Source organism: Phaenicophaeus curvirostris, chromosome Z, assembly GCF_032191515.1.
Source record: "Phaenicophaeus curvirostris isolate KB17595 chromosome Z, BPBGC_Pcur_1.0, whole genome shotgun sequence".
Classification (NCBI taxonomy): domain Eukaryota; kingdom Metazoa; phylum Chordata; class Aves; order Cuculiformes; family Cuculidae; genus Phaenicophaeus; species Phaenicophaeus curvirostris.
In genome coordinates this window covers 38,309,042-38,327,158 of record NC_091431.1, presented here as the reverse complement: position 1 = coordinate 38,327,158, position 18,117 = coordinate 38,309,042, and the positions used below count along the sequence as shown (strand labels likewise).

General features: G+C 36.6%; 1 protein-coding gene across 1 annotated transcript; it reads right to left on the bottom strand.

Annotated features, from left to right (window-relative positions):
- Positions 1 to 331: 331 nt before the first annotated feature.
- ANXA1 (annexin A1) lies at positions 332 to 16,874 on the bottom strand. The gene is made up of 13 exons (XM_069880001.1): positions 16,723 to 16,874; positions 14,554 to 14,632; positions 11,893 to 11,986; positions 11,003 to 11,097; positions 9,303 to 9,416; positions 8,588 to 8,678; positions 7,497 to 7,576; positions 6,628 to 6,684; positions 5,184 to 5,277; positions 4,552 to 4,647; positions 3,461 to 3,519; positions 2,399 to 2,521; positions 332 to 1,046 (listed from the first exon to the last, which is right to left on the bottom strand). The coding sequence occupies exons 2-13, from the start codon at positions 14,617 to 14,619 to the stop codon at positions 990 to 992; spliced, it is 1,026 nt and encodes a 341-aa protein (XP_069736102.1). The 5' UTR covers positions 14,620 to 14,632; positions 16,723 to 16,874; the 3' UTR covers positions 332 to 989.
- Positions 16,875 to 18,117: the final 1,243 nt, after the last annotated feature.

The window sequence follows — 18,117 nt, the reverse complement described above, 5'->3', positions numbered from 1 at the left end:
AGAGGGGCTCCAATGTTTAGCACAAATTAGCCAAGATGACCTTTAATTTCCCAATAGTTTAGCGTGCTGTTGTTCAGGTGTGTAATTGGAGGCTGCCACAAAAAAGACTAGCAATGTTTGCACGTAAAAAAGAACCAACATGTAATTCTTAATTCCAACAGAGCATTTGAGGACTATAATTAACTCATTTGTACAGCATCTGGCACAATTAGAACAGTAATGCCAAGCATGAACTCTGTCCAAAATGGGAGGTAGTGACAGCAGTATTTTCACTTTGGAGATAATACAGAAAATTTACACAACTCATCAGGAAAAACATGGAAGTATTACATGGGCTATAAAGAGGTTTTTTTATTTTTTTTCTCTTCCTATGTTCACAACATCATAGGTTTATTCACTCTGCAATTTAAATGAAAAATAATAGAGATACTGTTAGATTTTTTTATGTTGTTTATTTTCAATAGGTTATTTTAGTTATTTTTTCTTACATCTGGCTTACATAAACCCTAGTTGAAGTGAAAATGGAAGGATATAGGCTCAGCTACACTGTTTGATATTGCTACATTATTTTTTGGTTATTTGTTATTTACCAGTTTTTGTTTCATGCTCAGCATAAAAACAACTTGAAATTAAATGCAGAAAAGCAACAGGGGGCATAGAAATTTCCACACTTGTTAATTTTATTTTTAAAGGTTTGTCTGCTTTGCATAGATGAAAACTTTATATTTTTAGTGACTGATTAAGCAAAGAGAAACTTGGGGGCATTCTTTCACTTTGGATAAATAGTAGCAACAAGAGATATGAATGTTATGAAATGAATGAATAAAGATATCGAAAAAATACATTCCAGGTTACAGATTTTCAGTTTAACATATATGGAGTAAGTACCAGTCCAGGGAAACAATATTGCTCAAAGCCTGTATTTTATATAGACAGAAGAGGCAAATATAAACACCTTCAGCAACAGAGCTTGAGTGTATTGCAAGAACTTAATCAATTCCACATAAAGCCACCAGGATATTTTCATAATCCCCTTTGAGTTCATCCTATCAAGTTAAACACAAAAAACCACAATGGTTAGGATAATGGTCTCAAGTGAAATAAATTTCAGCTTTCAACATGTATGTACCATACATCAGCCCTTTACCTAAACAAATTAATCACTTGATAACATGTCTGTGTTTGCCACAGGCTGAGCTTGAACTGAATACCCTCACTGAAGTTATTTGTATGACCTAGAAATAAACATATGAATTTCCCTAGTACAGCAGAGGTAGAAAAGGGTAATAACAAAAGAAAAGAAACATAGAAGATTTTATCCACCCAGGAGCTTAAACTTTTTCCTCTAAATGAAGCCAAATGCCTTCTTTGACCAATGATGTCTACTACTCATTAATATTAAAACATAATGCATACTGTTTCTAGGATTATCTCAGACACAGGCAAACAGTACAGTGATAATCGATTCACTATGGGATCACTTATTTAGCTTGGAAAAAATGGATATTATGCATGAAGTATGCACTGCAATTATTACACACAATTTTTTCTCAAATTTTAATCTACTTTGCAGACATATGAATTGTTTATTGTAGCCAAGCTATGCCTCAAGCCATTTGGATGCAATCATTGCTTTGGAACACAATGAGGTGATGTAATTACATACTAAATTACCGTTCACATACTCTCACGATGGAAGAATAAAAGTATTCTTTGATACCTAACTGAAAAAGTAGCAGACTCCAACAAAAAACAAACAAACAAATGAAAAGACATTTTGCTACATATAGGGTGCATTTTCTCCTCTGATCAAGACTTGTTTTTTTTAGTGCTATCAACTTGCCTCCACAAAACTTCTTTGGAAGTTTAGCTTTCTTCGAGTACCTCTACTGGTTTAAAGTTTCTGGAAAATATATTGGCTAACTTGTCTCCTTTAAGAAGGTATTTTTGTTACTTTACTTAATTTACTTAATTCACCTGGAAAGCAGGCCAACTATACGTCAAGTTTACAAGGTATTTGCAAGAATACCTCAAAGATTAAAGAACAGCAGTAAACATCTCCCATAGAACTGTCAGTGCAGTCAGCTCCACTATCATGCCAATGGATCTCACATCTGTCCAAGAATAGGAATTTGGGGATTCCATAGTGTCTATCCAAGTCTTAGCTTCTCCTTTAAGATGCTATAAAGTACTACAGCTTTCATGATAAAAAAATTGCTCCAGAAAATGCACCAGTTCTATCAGCATGCAGGTCATTGGGATCATGAGTTACTTGGCTACAATTAATTACTCTGGATGTACTGGTGACTGAGGAGCAGAAAAGTTAATAAACCCTCACTGAACACCCACAATCATTCATTTGCTTTGTATTCCATACATTGCTGGAGAGAAAACCTACCATAATGGCTTGGCGGAGAGAGATGCCATACAGACTTTTGTAATAGCCTTTGATCTCATTCATATCCACTTCATGGCGTGAAACCATGATTCTGATGAGGTCTTTGTGCCGTGTCCCAAAGCCCTGTTAAAAGAAAGAAGGAAGACAAAGGGAGGGCGAGAAGGGGAAAGAATGATGACAAAGGATGAGGAGGAGAGGAAGAGAGGGGGAAAGAAGAAAGACAAAGGGAGAGGGGGAGAGAATAAAAAAAAATAGATTATTTATGTTATTGGAACATCTTACATCAAGTTTCTCTGTGTTGATCTATCTATAAAACTTCTTTGTGAAGGTACTGAGTTCATATTCTATTTCTTTAACATCTCTCATGAAGGGGTCCTCTCATATACCCTTCTGTTCCAAATGAACACAATTCATTTCAGACAGGCTACCTCCACCCCTGGATTTCCTTTTTATTAATTACTTCTAGTGTTTCCTAAAAACAGGCATGTCCTTCACTGTGCTTGCTAGACACCAGAGACAATGTAGACTTCATTGCCTTTTTTATCACTTTTTTATGAGTTCACGAGTCTAATGAACTGTATTTTGGTAATGATTTTTTTTAAAATCTACTGCACCTAACCAAGTCACAGGACTTATGAAAATACATGCATATGATACTGTTTCAGGTTCTCCAGCTGCCTCACTTGACTCAGGTTCCAAATTTGCCAGGAGCATGCAGGTCTTGTGGAAGATTAAGATTCTATTCTGCTTTCCTATTTACTTTTCAGTAGTATTTTTGTGATTTCAGAAATAATAGGAGTTACAGTTAGCTTTCTGTCCCTGTCTAGAGAAAAAGATACGTGTGGATGGACAGATGCCTTCTTGAACACACTGTAGCAGACAGGTCTTCCTATGGAAAGATACTCAAAGGTTTCAAAGGAGAGAACAGAAGGAGAAAAAGAAATACAGTGTATTTCCTTCTACAATTCTTTTTTGTCACTCAGAGGGCTTCGGGAACTCTAACTAGCTTTTATTTTTCACCTCACAAAGTACCTGTTGTTTACAAAGAGTTCTTTATGTTACCTTCATTGCCAAGTGGAGCTTTTCAGCGAAGAAAGCTGGCTTGCTTGTCGCACACTTCACTGTAATGAAACAGTGAGATGAAAATCACATCTATTATACATATAACAAGTAACAAAAGGGAAGTCTGGAAAGAAAATTCTTAAAAGCAGTCTCAGTATTCCTGCCAGTGTATCCTATTTATCTATGTCTTTGTTACTTTTCTTCAAAATATGGGATAAGTAGCAGTTTCTTTTCTCCATCTATTCAGAAAGCAACTCGCTCAGGGGAGAATATTTATAACACTGTACTCTCTAGTTTGCTGTCACAAAATTTAAAAAAATATTGCAGATCCCAAGAACAAAAACGTGAAAGCCTTTGTGTAATCTACTGGAGCTGGAGATTACCATCTAATGTTTTATAAACTAAGTTACACTAAGCGGGATCTGATAGAACTCATTCTTTTATTGAAAGCACACTTGACTGTGATACAAAAGCTAAGAAAAAGATGGACCTCTGGAACCAGATTCCATTCCTGGTCCACCAACAAGAGTGATTTAAGGGAGTCACTTCCTCACTTTATTGTTCATGATAAAGAGTCTTGTTAAGGGTCTTAATATGCACCTTTATCGCAAACATTATAATAACATTTTCTTGAAAAAAAACTGTAGAACAAAAAGTGTTATTTTTTAATAATCACATATTATAAATGTCTTTGAAAAACTAAACTTAGAGAAGAGTGAGGTTGGTTTTATTTTTTTGTGAAGACAGATTCAAAACTATTGGATTTTTCATCCAGTATTAAGTCTGTTCTGAGAGCTCTTTTTGGCACATTGACTTCCTGTAAATATTTTTCTATGCTGACAACACATCTGTTTTCTTTAAAAGACCCTTCTATATATCAAAGGAGGTATTTCTACCTATTCATCAACTTTAACTGACTTTGAACAACTCCGTTCACTTGGACTGTTTTACAACGTATCATTTAGCAAGATTCTTGATGAAGCAGAGTAAGACTAGAATGACTTCCCATCAGAGCAAGTATGATGGAAGTAAAAAGTAGCTTTGCATATGGTTAGTATATGTACGAGGTAACAATCTGCAGAACCACTTACCAAGAGCAGTCAGGCATTTCTCAATATCACCTTTCAACTCCAAATCCAGTACTTTGTTCATGTCATGTTTGCTGTATTTTTTGTATTTCTGAAAGACTAAATAAGAGAACAAAACTCAGTGAATGGTGATGAAAATACAGCATTCTTCCTGCTTTACTGCTGCCTTATTTTTCCCTCACTGCTGCAGCAGCACACACCATAAGGAATGGGACTTTGCTAGAATGGTAGGGTTCATGTTTATATTGGTAGGGACTGAGGTGGTCCAATGACTTCATGGGAGCCTGTGACATTAGGTGATATCCCTTTTCCTAGGGCAAACTGGCTGAGGAGCAAGACCAAGTTGGAAAGCATTCAGGATCCCTGACACATTGATTCCTTAGTCTTGTGATGACTAGCCATGTAAGATCTCATGGTAAGATTTTTTAACAACCTAAATGATATTGCTTTTCACTGGTAAGGAAAGAAAAGCCACCAAGCTGACATCTGAACTCTTAGTCAGCAATTATGTGTCCAATTACAAAGACCTTTGTAGCAGTCAGAGTTATGGCTAGACACTATATCTTCTCAGAGTTCCTGAGCAGGTCATGTTCAAAATACAATTCCTGTGAAGCACCAAGTTTCATCCAACCTACCCCTTCGGAGATGTGCGTAGCTTCTTGTAGTAAGAAGAGTAACAAACACATTAACATCTGTTCCTTTCTTTTTCTCTCCTGCTTCATACAAGGCCTGTCATAAAGAAAAGAAGTTAGTAAACTTAACATCAGTATAATGAAACACGAAAAGAAATATATACCTCTAAGCCTACAAGCCAAAGGTAGGCCATCAGCTGTCAGTAATGAATTCTAGCCCTTGACACAATGTATTACAAAACTCCACACAACCTCAGAATAATTCCAGCTTCACCAATGCGTCATACTTCACTTTTATCATAATAGTACCTAAAGAACACCATGCAGTCACAAAATAAGTTTTTAGATATTTTACAATAACCACCTAGCTCGCCCGGGCATATTACATTGTTGAAAGAAAATATTTTTCATATGTTATGATAGGCTTACAAGATGTGTGGAATCTTAAGACTAGCAAACTTTCTTCAGCTAAACAACTGATATTAGCTGGAGAAATGTGAAGGAGCAGCCTACACACCAAGTACTCCTTGCCTTTCCAGGAGTGACATTAACGGAAACTAAGAACAAAATCAGTCTCCTTAATTTTCTTCACCTCTTTAAACCTCTCCAGAAGTAATAATTAGACAACTCCACGCAGCACCAAAGAAGATTTAACAACATTTTCTGCACCAAGATAGATTTGAACTTTTGAGTTTAGACAGATTATTAAGTTATAGACCTTTCATATCTAGAGCTGATGACAAGACTAAACACCTTATGTGGCAAAAATAAAAGCAGTATTGCTCAATAGTCTTTTCTTGGTTGGATTTTTAAAAAATCAATTTGCAGTCAATCTACATTTAAATTGTGACAGCAATGTAAGATTTTATAGACAAAAACTCAGGAAAGGTGACTAAAGCTTATCTAGATTCGAACAAAAGTTTTCACAATAACAGTGGAAGAAAAAAACGGAAACATCTATTACTTACTTTATAATTATTCAGAAAATGACTGTGAGCTTTACCCAATAATCTTAAAAGGACAATAGCTATAGCTAACATATTGCAGAGTTCATACTGGTTCATACTGGTAGCTGGTTCTGCATATACTTTAGGGAAACCTTGTCCCTCAACTCAAGAACTATGTTACAAACAGAAGAAATATAGTGTCTAATTTCTCCAATTGTTGACACCTACTTCAAATGGTCTGTAGGCTTTACATGAACTAGAAGAGGTCTTGCAGGAATGTCTCTGACACTAGCTATTAGGGTGAAGAATTCATTTCCTTCGGATAGCAAAGTAGGAACTTCATAAAATAGTATCCCCTCAGAAAAGATTGCCACATAATATATATAAATCTTCATTAGTTCTTCAGTGCACAAGGTTCAGGTAGAACATTTGCAGCAGGAGTTTGCAATTCCACGCAAGTCAGACAAAGAAGATCTGCAGTGTGCCTGTTATGATCTTACCCTGGCATCATTGTCAGCAAGGTCATCATTCACATGAGAATCTTCACATCGGTCACCCTATATAAATAAATAAACAACATTTCATTGGTACTTGCAATCATTGAGTTAACCAAAACTCAGCATTTTACAGTTCTGCCCTGCCATCCTCATGGATAACTTAAGAATTATTGCAGATATCTACAGTTAAGTCAATCATTCTGTGAATGAAGTTGTTGTTAATCAGTCTGAGATTGTATTTCTAAGATCATGAGCAACTTATTTCTGAAGTCCTACATTAAAATTGACAGGAAGTATTTTTTTCTTAATGTGAAGTTGTAGGCTTGGAAGCTGTGACTTTCCTCCTGATGACCATTCAGTAGACTCTTTTCAAGTTGATTTGAAACCAAAAAAATTAAAATCGAAATGATGCACATTGATACATCAAAAAATAATCCTGTGTACACATGCAGTCTTCATAGATACATGCTCAATCATGGAATCAAATATTTATTCATTTTAAAAGGATCTTTTTATTAGACAGTCACAGTGTTTAAACTCTTCTGCTTTTGAACATAAATTCACAAAACACTTCATCTGTCTGTTAACTCCCTGCCTCATCCCATTACCTAACTACTAGAAACGTCTCTTAGCAGCAAGCCAAAAGGTTTATTTAAGTAACTGTATTTCTTATTTTTATAAATAAATAAATAAACAAAGAAATAAAAAAAAATTATGTAAGGAAATAAATATTTCCTTTACATATTTATTGATTTATTTATTGTCTACTTAATTTAATTATTTCCTTAGTTATTGTATGTTTTTCCCTTGATGTCTTGACATTAATTTTCTACTATGAGTAATGTCACTCAACTTGCTTGAGCATAACGTACCTTTGCTAGAGCAACCAAAGCCTTCTGTAAGTCCCCAGATGTGTCAGAGATTATGTCTTGTGTCAGATCTCTCTTCAGCACTGAATCAGAAGAAAAAGGATTCATAGTTGGTTCTAAAATTATAAACTAGGTTTACTAGGTCATCTTTAAAGGCCCTTTACAACCCAAACCATTCTATGTTTCCATGATTTTTTCAGCATCTTTTAAATTTCCCACTTAAATATGCCCACCAGAAATGCAGTTTTTTAACTTTCTCTCATTTAGCTTCAAGCAAAGGGGTGTATTTGTAACATGTCCTCTAATCGCCAAAACATGCTGTGAAATTGGAAACTAAACCCAAGCTCTGCTAAAAAAATCCTTTTCTAAGATCTTGGAGATAGCAATGCCTTGAGCTCCTTCTTGATAAGCACAAGAAAGCTTGAAACTTATTCTGATCCTGTGTCTTGCATTCTTATTTCTGGTTGTTCTTATCATTGAACTTATCATTGAACTCAATCACAAAACTCTTCCAAAACATAAAACTAATTTGAGCTCCTAACTGATACTATTAGAATGGCAATCTCTCGGAAAAGTTCACACATAATCTCAGAAAATATGATTTAGTCAGACAACAGTGATTAACTACAGTACACTCTGCATATACAAAAAATATCACATTACTTTTTAGTTATTTCTTCAGAGGTTTTCTCCCTTTAGTTCACTGGTTGCTCCTGTTGCTAATGTTACCTGTGTTGCTAACTTAATAAGCTTTTTTTTTTTTCCAAGCCTAGTGATATCTTAAGCGGTAACCCAAGGTTAGTTACAAGAGAAGAAAAGCAGTTGCATTTTGCTTCCACCCTGGAAAGCATCTAAATATATGGCCCACTCTGAAGTTCACGCAGTGACAGTGTGTCTTTTCCTTCTGTATTGTGATCTGCATAGGTCAGAAAAAGTCAGCGTGGCTTCACTCTCTTGCAACTCTTTCAAACTTATGTGAAGCTTCACTTACCTCCAAAGTCATCTCAGCTGCTCATATTGAGAAGTGAGGCTGTGACTATAACCTACCTGCTACAGAGTTACATAGTTAATACTTTTTTCTTGGTCTGAACTACCTTCTTTGTAGTATCTGCTGGCTTCTCTGATCTCCCAGTTATTTCTTGAGACCATAATCTCAATTAAGGTATCTTCATCTGTTCCAAGCCCCTGATAAAAATGGTTGAATTGTCAGAAATATTACTTGATACAGAAAATGAAATCTAGAGTTCCATAAGTTAGATTAAATATACAAACCTTGCTTTAAGGGCCCCATGTGAAACAAGAAAGAAAATTTAAGAACCTTTTGCTTCCAAAAAATATTGCTATTTCAACTCTTTCGGAATTTATTTTTTTATCAAATCTAATATCACTGGTACGCAAAAGAAGTGTTAAAGGGACCAAACAAAGAAAATAAAAGGCAAGTTTGTAAAATCTATGAAAAAAAATATACCCCCATACCTTTTTGCTTTCCCTTACATAAACATTTACTTAAATTCTATAGCTTTCTACCACTAACTACATCAGCAACTTCCAGAAGGCAAAAAGAGTTCTTTCTCACAGAAGAATGAACTCACTGCTTGCAGCTTGCCTCCTCCAACACTGAAACTCAGCAGAGAATACTGAGTTCTCCGAACCTGGATTGCCAATATAGACTCTTTTTTATATATATATAAAATGGGGTCAAAATGAAGACAATACACAAACTTTGAAATCCAACCTCAGTGTCACTTACAGGCCCTGATAGTTATTTGCATTCTTCAGGAAAGTTTGTCTCAGAAAATTTTGCCTTACTTTCATAGAGGCTCTTAACTCTTCAGCATCAAACTGAGATGGAGTTTTGAGCAGTGCCACAACAACATCTTCCAGGTGGCTTTTCAGTACGTTTTTCAAGGCTTCTTCCAGACTCTTTAAGAGGAATAATAAAAAACAAAGTTAGTGAATAGTAAAACAATGTTGTCCAGCTACAGTCCAAAAATTTTTGATCTCTGATTAATCTTAGTCTACATTATTACTTTAGCTACTAGAAAGAATTATGAAGCCCCCCTTAAAATTTTCAATTTCTCTCTTTTATTTTAATGAAAGTGTCAGAAGTTTTAAGTAAGTATTCAGAAGTGTTTTCACACATACTAGTTCATCTGTATTCTCCCACTCACAGTATCAGAAGAAGACTCAAAATAGGCTGCATGGTTTTTAGAAGAAATTAATACTACATTGCTTATCCAGATAACATTTTAATTCATTTGTTTATTGCATGAAGGATCAAAAATTTGGAGTAGAAGCTATCTGGACATACTATAATATGACCCTGCACAAAACTACAAGCCCTGAAGATAAGATCCTAATTTGACCTAAACTTAAGTTTAAGGAAAAAAGAAACAAACCTGATAGATTCTGCCTCCTATCTGGAAATGCTCAGTAATCTGCTTTGTTACTTTAAAAGTTACAACCCTGTTCTCTACTAACTATGTGTCAAGGCTGGGGCTGTAAGAGGGAGAAGGTCAACCTGTTTTGTCAGGATACCTAAAACAATGAGTTTATTTCAGAAGGAAGCACTATGTCTGCTGTTCTTTCTGTTCTGCTTTTAATGATGTGCCAGGAACTAGTGTATCTAATAAACTAACTGCATTAGAGTATCTGTGTTTTTGAAGTTACATTTTAATTTAGGTTCTTAAGAGATATAATTGCTAGGCTGAAGCAGGGAGAGTGTTATGAAACCCACAAGTGAGGTTTCCTGAACAGAAACAGGAAAACTAGGCTTAAATGGGATATTAGACTTATTTTCTAAGTCACACTCAAGAGCTATAAATCTAAAAACTCCATGGAATCACTTTGCATGAGAAAGTGCCCAGCAACTCTAGTACGCCAACTGTGCAATTGTAATTTCAATTTAGAATTCAAGAAAAATTGTTATAGAGAAAAGTAAGAGCAACTAAAACCTTTTCCAGAAACATGCAGTGATTTCCAAGCTTCTTAGTTCCAGGGACTAGAAGTTTTACTACCAAAAGGTAGAACACTGCCCCCAGTGCTTGCATACCCATATCAGTGTTGGTACGCTTGCAGAACACCATAATGGTCCCACAACTTTCTTATCATAATTAATACTATAACTGTACTTCAATATTTAAAAAGATGCCTCGAAGACCCCTTCTCCATCCCTCCCTTTCTCTCAGCTGACTGCCTCCCAGGTGGCAGTGAAATCTCCGCATTCTGAGCAATTTAGTGATTTAAAGGATCTCTACAGCATTCAAAAAGCAGGGAAATCAGAACTTCAAATTTATTCTTTTAATTTCAAAAGAGAGCGGTTATATTCAAAGTAGCAGCACTGGCAATACAGTTACAGATTATTATCGTTTTATCATGGTTTTCAGACCACAAAAGGCAGAAGGCTGTAACATTTTGTTCTATGAAGCTAAAACAACATGCATCATCCAATCCAGGAGCAATATTGATATTCTGGGTGTAAATTTATGCTTGGCTTCAATATACTTTACCTTTCCTTTAGCCTGCTGATAGGCAGCTTTGATCTGCTGACGCTGAGCATTTGTCCTTTTGGTCAATATGTCAATGATGGTAGCTTCATCCACACCTATGAGTCACCAAACAACAAAATGTCTAGAATAATGGAAATATTTTAGCGGTGTCCAGTGTGTCATTTAGCTAAATGATAATTTTACATTTTAGTATTTTCTTTACACCATATTTTGATTTCTTTAAACACTGAAATTTAACCAAAGGAAAAATCATTATCCTTTATTGACAACAATGAGTGATATAGTGAAGAAACCAAATAAATAGATTCTTATAGCATATAGAAACTTAAGTTTCTACAATTTCATATAGAAAGTGTTCAAGCGTTCTGAGTGCAGAAGTTACAACACAGAATGAGTAAAAAAAAAAAAAAAAAAAAGATTGTATACACATTTACTATCAGGAAGTCAAACTGAAAAAGGTTCAAAAGTACTGGTGAAGTGCTGAAGTGCCAAGTGTGAGTTTCATTAAAACAGAGGCACAATGGAAATATACACTATGTTACCAGCATACTTGCTAACTTTTGCAGGGATTTGATGGAAACCATTAGTATAGTAGGTTATGACATTTCTTGATTCTCTAGAAATTAAATTTTTACACCACTTCCTGCAACACATTCAAGAACTTTAGTGTAGTTTGAAGGTCTTCATTTGTAATACAGAATATCAAAGAGATGAAGAGAGTAGAGTTTCTTTAACAGCTGGTATAATTTTATGTATTGTCAAGATTTTAAAAGCAGAGGCATCCCTCCTGCTTTCCATTTCCTCTTGTTCTGATATTTTATCCAGTGTTATTCTCAAACTTTCCTAAGGAGGACTCCTGTTGTAGCAGGTTAAATATTTATTTCTCTTACCCTTTACAGTAATAGCTTTGTCCAAAGCAACAACATCAGCTGATGGATCAAAGTTAGGGTATGACTGCACTCCAGGGCCCCCTTTTGAACTTTTCTGAAGAGGGGAAAAAAAAAAATAAAATTGCTCATTCCAAAGAATATTTTTTGCAAATAAGCAGTTTTACATACCTAATTAAACCACATATTTTGGATTTCCTGTTACAGGACTAGCAAGGAACATACACAGTTTTCTAACTACAGAGAACTAAACAGACTCAGTAATGGATATGCATTGGATCATCTCCTTTCCTAGCTTGTAAACTAAACAGATAGTACTTCATATATTCTTTTCGGCATCTGAAGACCTAGCTCTCAGAGTAAGCCACATTCTACAGAAAAATATTTTTTAACTGCTACAGTAGGCAATTATGTCCAAATTTTAAAGGCTCCAAAACCACAGTTAAATCCTACAGGCATGTCCAATAAAGTGCTACTAATTTCCTTGCTCATCTTATGCAAATTGTCTGTGCATCACATTGAGTGACTTCTCTACTGCCTCAAATCTAAAGCTACAAGCACTTTTTGCATGCAAGACCTTGGAGAAGAGTTCAAGTCCAATCCTATGAGGAAGTGGAGAACTGTTACCTAACTTCTCTGAAACTTGAGATGTGAGCCATGCTTTCATCACAGGCACTATCTGCTGACTGCCTTTGGTGAATCCACTGCTAGATGAGCACTCCCTACTTAACATCTAGAAGTGTTCTAGGAATACTAGGGATGAGAAATTCCGTAGTCAGCATCATGACAAATTAGGTTACTGGTAGAGTCTATTACCCATTAGCACCACCTAACTGATGCCATACCTCTTACCAGCTTTTTCAGAAACTACGAAATGCTTCAAGTTTCTTAGATTAAATGATTATATTAAATTCTCCTTGGTATGACATATGGTCAGATTTTTTATTTCAAAAACCCAGTAGTTCAGGCAAACTTTTCCAGAATAACTTATTCTCCTTTTCCTGTTTCAACAAGTCACTAGTTAAAGTTTTTTAAAATCCTTTACTACTAAAGTTAAATAGCACAAGACAAATGACAAGGTGTTATGGATGTGTTTTATGTATAACATCCTGTATTGAATTTCGTACACTTCTACTATCTGATAATTAAATATTCATAGAATCATAGAATCATAGAATAACCAGGTTGGAAGAGACCCACCGGATCATCAAGTTCAACCATTCCTATCAAACACTAAACCATGCCCCTGAGCACCTCGTCCACCTGTGCCTTAAACACCTCCAGGGAAGGTGAATCAACCACCTCCCTGGGCAGCCTGTTCCAGTGCCCAATGACCCTTTCTGTGAAAATTTTTTTCCTAATGTCCAGCCTAAATCTCCCCTGGCGGAGCTTGAGGCCATTCCCTCTTGTCCTGTCCCCTGTCACCTGGGAGAAGAGGCCAGCACCCTCCTCTCTACAACGTCCTTTCAGGTAGTTATAGAGAGCAATGTGGTCTCCCCTCAGCCTCCTCTTCTCCAGGCTAAACAACCCCAGCTCTCTCAGCGGTTCCTCATAAGGCCTGTATTCAACTCTCTCACCTGTATACCACTAAGGATTTTATGACAGCAGAGGGACCACATACTTAAAGCAGTCTTGCATACTCTTGTAAAACTTGCTGTAACTTTTGTAATAAGCCAACAGGGACTGTGACTAGTTTGCTGTCTCTTTCCTGGATAGTCTTTGTAGATTGGTTTCCACGATGAACTTATCTACTAACAACAAAAAAATTGTCTTTTACACCACAACCAGAATGACTGAGGACTCTTGAGAGTGCAAGGGGGATGGAACGGTGGACCCAAAATTTTATGCACAAAATGTTGTGGAGTCAAAATTACAAAATCACAAAGGTCTTGAGCAGAAAACTTTATTTTCTGCAATTCCTCCCCTATGTTCAAATTTTTTTAAGATGAAAGTTCTTTCAGGATCTCCTGTGACATCCTGTTTTGTTGTTTTACCTTTGCCGACAGTCATTTCAGCAACTTAACCAATTTAATTATCACAAGGAAACCCCACATCATCCCAGTGCAGTAACTCCTGATTTTTCATCACTATATGCCTCCTTTATAATCAACGTCAGTACTGATTGTGTGAGATGTTTTATTACATACTGTGACCATTTTCACCATTAGTATGACATATGATACAAAAACTAGGATGTGTACTAGTGTCTTTAATTCCTCCTTTACATTCCTAGGCTCTAAAACATGGCTTCCTAGACCTCATCCTAAGAGTCCTTTTTTATCTCACGTACATAATGTGAACATATTCTTACACATCCACACATTTGTGCATCAGATTACTAAAAAGCATGATCTGAATCAATCAGTGATTGGCCACTGTGAACTGCAATTTCATTACATTAACTAGTTTTGCCTAGGAATTAATAACTAGACTGATATGTACAAATAAGAGTAATTTTTCATCCAACAGCAGACTTACAAGGTTATTAGTCTACATTAGATTATATGCTGCAAGAAAAGCATGTTCTCATTCTAATCAGTTGGAGTTTTGACAATTTTTTCCTCCCTTTGAATACATGGAAGAGGTTTGTTTCCCATTCTTTTCAATTACTTAAAAATGTTCATGAAAATAAGCATGATGCTCTCAAAAGCTGATAATACTTACAATACATTCCTGTTCTTGATTTTCCATGAACCATGCCTGTTTCAGAAATTCTGATACCATAGCCATGTTGACAAAGTTTCTGGGAAGAGATGTGTAAAATTACAAACCGTTTTTTATCATTTTCAGCACTAGTGCAGCTCAAGATTTCCCATCCCCAAAATGCTTTCTCTTGAACTATGTATGACATGCATGGGTTGGTTTCTGAAGTAGTAATTGGCCTGTGCTATTGGAAGCAGGTAGATTTTGTGTACCTTTGGCAGGTGACGCAATGCTCCACAATTGCTTGCTCAATCCTTAGCTACATGCCAAAGTTTTATATTAGAAATAGAACAGCAAATTAATATTTACAGTGGAAAATAGTATTTCTCAAATACAGTGGTTTTGATCTGCTCAAAGCATAGCAAAGTCTACAGAAAGCTTGATTTTAAAGCATATATGTAACCAATGAACTAAAGACCATGTTGCTGGGTAAACTGGAGTGTCTTTGAATCTAGTGTGAAGAGACAGATGCTATTTGTGGTCTTGGGGTACAGATCACATAATGTAGATCATATACATGGGTATGAAAAATGATGACACTTATGCTACAAACACACTTCCCTTACTCATGTCCTGTATCCCGTAGGAAGACCAAAAAGCTGTCATTTAAAGTGGCACACACCTAGAGCCTCACAGTGTAGCCGCAGCCCAACTGGTTCCTCCCTTCATAGCAAAACTGAAAAGAACTTGCTGGTTCAGATGTCAACAAAGTACCATCTACCTGGCACAGCACCCCTCCAGCCCTCCAACACATCTCTACCCATGTCTCCCATCTCCAAGGCAGGAGCCACCCACACTCCTTCTTCCCCAGAAAACTTTTGCTTATGTGCCCCTCCCTCAGACCTGACAGCAGAAAATTCAGCTCTCCCTGTGCTGCTAGAATAACTGCAACTGATTCAGAGTCTGTATTTGTGTGTTACTTAGAGCGGGTCTCATCTAGGTAAATAATGATTAGAATATTGTGTAACTTCTTCCTGATTACTCTGTACCAAAAACCTATTTGACAGTTACTCTGTTTGATAAAATATTGTCCAGGCCATGTGTCTCAATTCCCAAACTGTAATGTGTAGACATTCCATTTAAAAGGCAAAAGGATAAAGAACTTAAAATTTCTCAGTTTGAAAAATTTTGTTATTTTTATGCATTTTATCATTCCCAACTGAATGATCAGCATTGCAACTGGAATGAAAAATCAAACAGACATAGACTGAAAGCGTTAGCTGTTGCTTCACAAGAATTACTGTACTGTTACTTTCTGTCTGGCTCTCAGTCCACAGAAAAACACTCCTGGACTGGATATATGCAACTTGTTGAGAAAATTGTTGAGAAAATACTTTATATTTATTGAAAATACTTAAGGAAATAAGTTAGAATTTTACACTACAATTTTTGTTCCAACACTACCATTTCTCCTGCTTATTTAACCATATCATTAACTATATCAGGTATATAAACTCTGGTTACTGCCCAGTGCTAGTTACCAGGATGTTAATGTAAATAAAAGTAATTACACCCTATCAGAAAAACAGGCAGTAGATCTAACACATTAATTTAGTTTACTATGAGTCTATTTAGTCTATTGAATATGAGGTTATACATCAGAGAGAAAAATAATCTTATTTTTGGAAAAAATCAGTGGAAAGTTTTAGCAGGAAAAAAACCCAAAAATTTTACAGTCCCTACTTATGAGGTTTTGCCCAAGTTCCTAGTCAAAAAAACCAAGGGTTTGCCCTTATGTATCTAAAAGATTGTTTTGCCTCATTTATTTCACTTTCATCTACAGTCCCAAAGCAGTAAATTGTTGTTGAAGTAACAACAGCTGTTTCGTTTTCTAAGTCTCCATACAAACCACATTAGTTTTCCAGCAACTCCAGTTTTACTGCAGATTTCTACAGCAGCCTACTGGAAAGGTAAAGAAAAAGCATAGGGAATAGCCAGGTCCAATTAAGTTTGCATTTAAGTTTTAAATCTTTTTCCACCCCCCATTCCTTACATGCATTAAATAAAAGTAATAATTGTCCAAGCCCTTCCATGTACATGAAAAATTTCAAAACGGAAAGAATTTCTCCTGCCCACACCCATTTTTTCTACAGGGTCTACAGAGAGCAGCAAAGAACTACAAAAACCTACCTTCTTCCTCACAAACACTATGTTTCAGGGTTGCACAACTGGAAGTAGAGAGAACAGAGGGCTCTTGATGCTTTTATAGTACTGAGCAGGAGACCCCACCTAGCAACCAGTGTGTTTGCACAGCTCTAACAACCATTTGCTTTTTGCAGAAGCTTAATCTGGGTGCTGTCCAAAACACAGAACCACAGAAAAAAAGTCATTGCACAACTATGTGCTGGAGACAGCAGGAGCAAATTTCAGAACAGAAAAGAACAAATGAGCGTGTTTTGGTAGATTTCCTCCCCTGACATGGCCACACCCCTTGCTGTAGTAAACTGCCATAAACAGCTGGGGTTGTTTAGCCTGGAGAAGAGGAGGCTGAGGGGTGACCTCATTGCTCTCTACAACTACCTGAAAGGACGTTGTAGAGAGGAGGGTGCTGGCCTCTTCTCCCAAGTGACAGGGGACAGGACAAGAGGGAATGGCCTCAAGCTCCGCCAGGGGAGGTTTAGGCTAGACGTTAGGAAAAAATTTTTCACAGAAAGGGTCATTGGCCACAGGAACAGGCTGCCCAGGGAGGTGGTTGAGTCACCATCCCTGGAGGTGTTTAAGGCACGGGTGGACGAGGTGCTGAGGGATATGGTTTAGTGTTTGGTAGGAACGGTTGGACTCGGTGATCCAGTGGGTCTCTTCCAACCTGGTTATTCTGTGATTCTGTGATTCTGTGAAATCTTTTCAGATTTTAAGATTAAAATGTTAAGAATCTAAATGTGAACTACTCCTTTTACAGTTTGATAGTTGATATTACTTCAAAGTGAATACATGAATACATTAGGATATATCTTTGCTCAGTGAAAACTTTGAGAGCAAAAAAAAAAAGAGAAGAGTCGATGCAGCTTACATGCTTCGCTGATGGCTGTTAACTCTGCTTCTTCTACATATGACCCAATATCTTAATAGGAGGGCATTAGATGGTCACTTACATAATTAGGAAGATGTTGAAACATTTAGGTTAAACTCTGAAGAAGTTCAAAGTGAGAATGGTTTGCACAAGATGAAGGATTTCATCAGCTTGCTAGAAGTGGTTTTCTGCAAGCACTTCCTCACCAAGCTGGCCAAACACATCTTTCAGAGCACGTCCAGCACAGCACCACACAGCTTATCACTAACATCCCAGGCTGGCCCGGAACACGATGCACAGTGAAGAAATACCACTTCCTGAAACTGAAACATTGGCAACTAGCAGATTGGCCTCCCAGCTGGCTGTCCCCTGTTCTTTGCTGTCCTGGACCAGCTGCAACACATTGTTACCTCCAGAACGAGGAGGTACAGCTGATCTTTATCTTGTGAACACTCGTGACACACAGTCTACCCTTGAAATCTAAGTGCAGCGGTTAAAATCAGAAGGAAGGGGCA

Excerpts from the sequence above, each read along its gene's own strand:
- ANXA1 (XM_069880001.1), bottom strand. The coding sequence starts at position 14,619 with ATGGCTATGGTATCAGAATTTCTGAAACAGGCATGGTTCATGGAAAAT. Across the intron at positions 11,987-14,553 it reads ATCAAGAACAGGAATGTATT|AAAAGTTCAAAAGGGGGCCC; the intron begins GTAAGTATTATC and ends TCCCCTCTTCAG. Across the intron at positions 7,577-8,587 it reads CAGCAGATACTACAAAGAAG|TGCTGAAGAGAGATCTGACA; the intron begins GTAGTTCAGACC and ends CTTCTGATTCAG.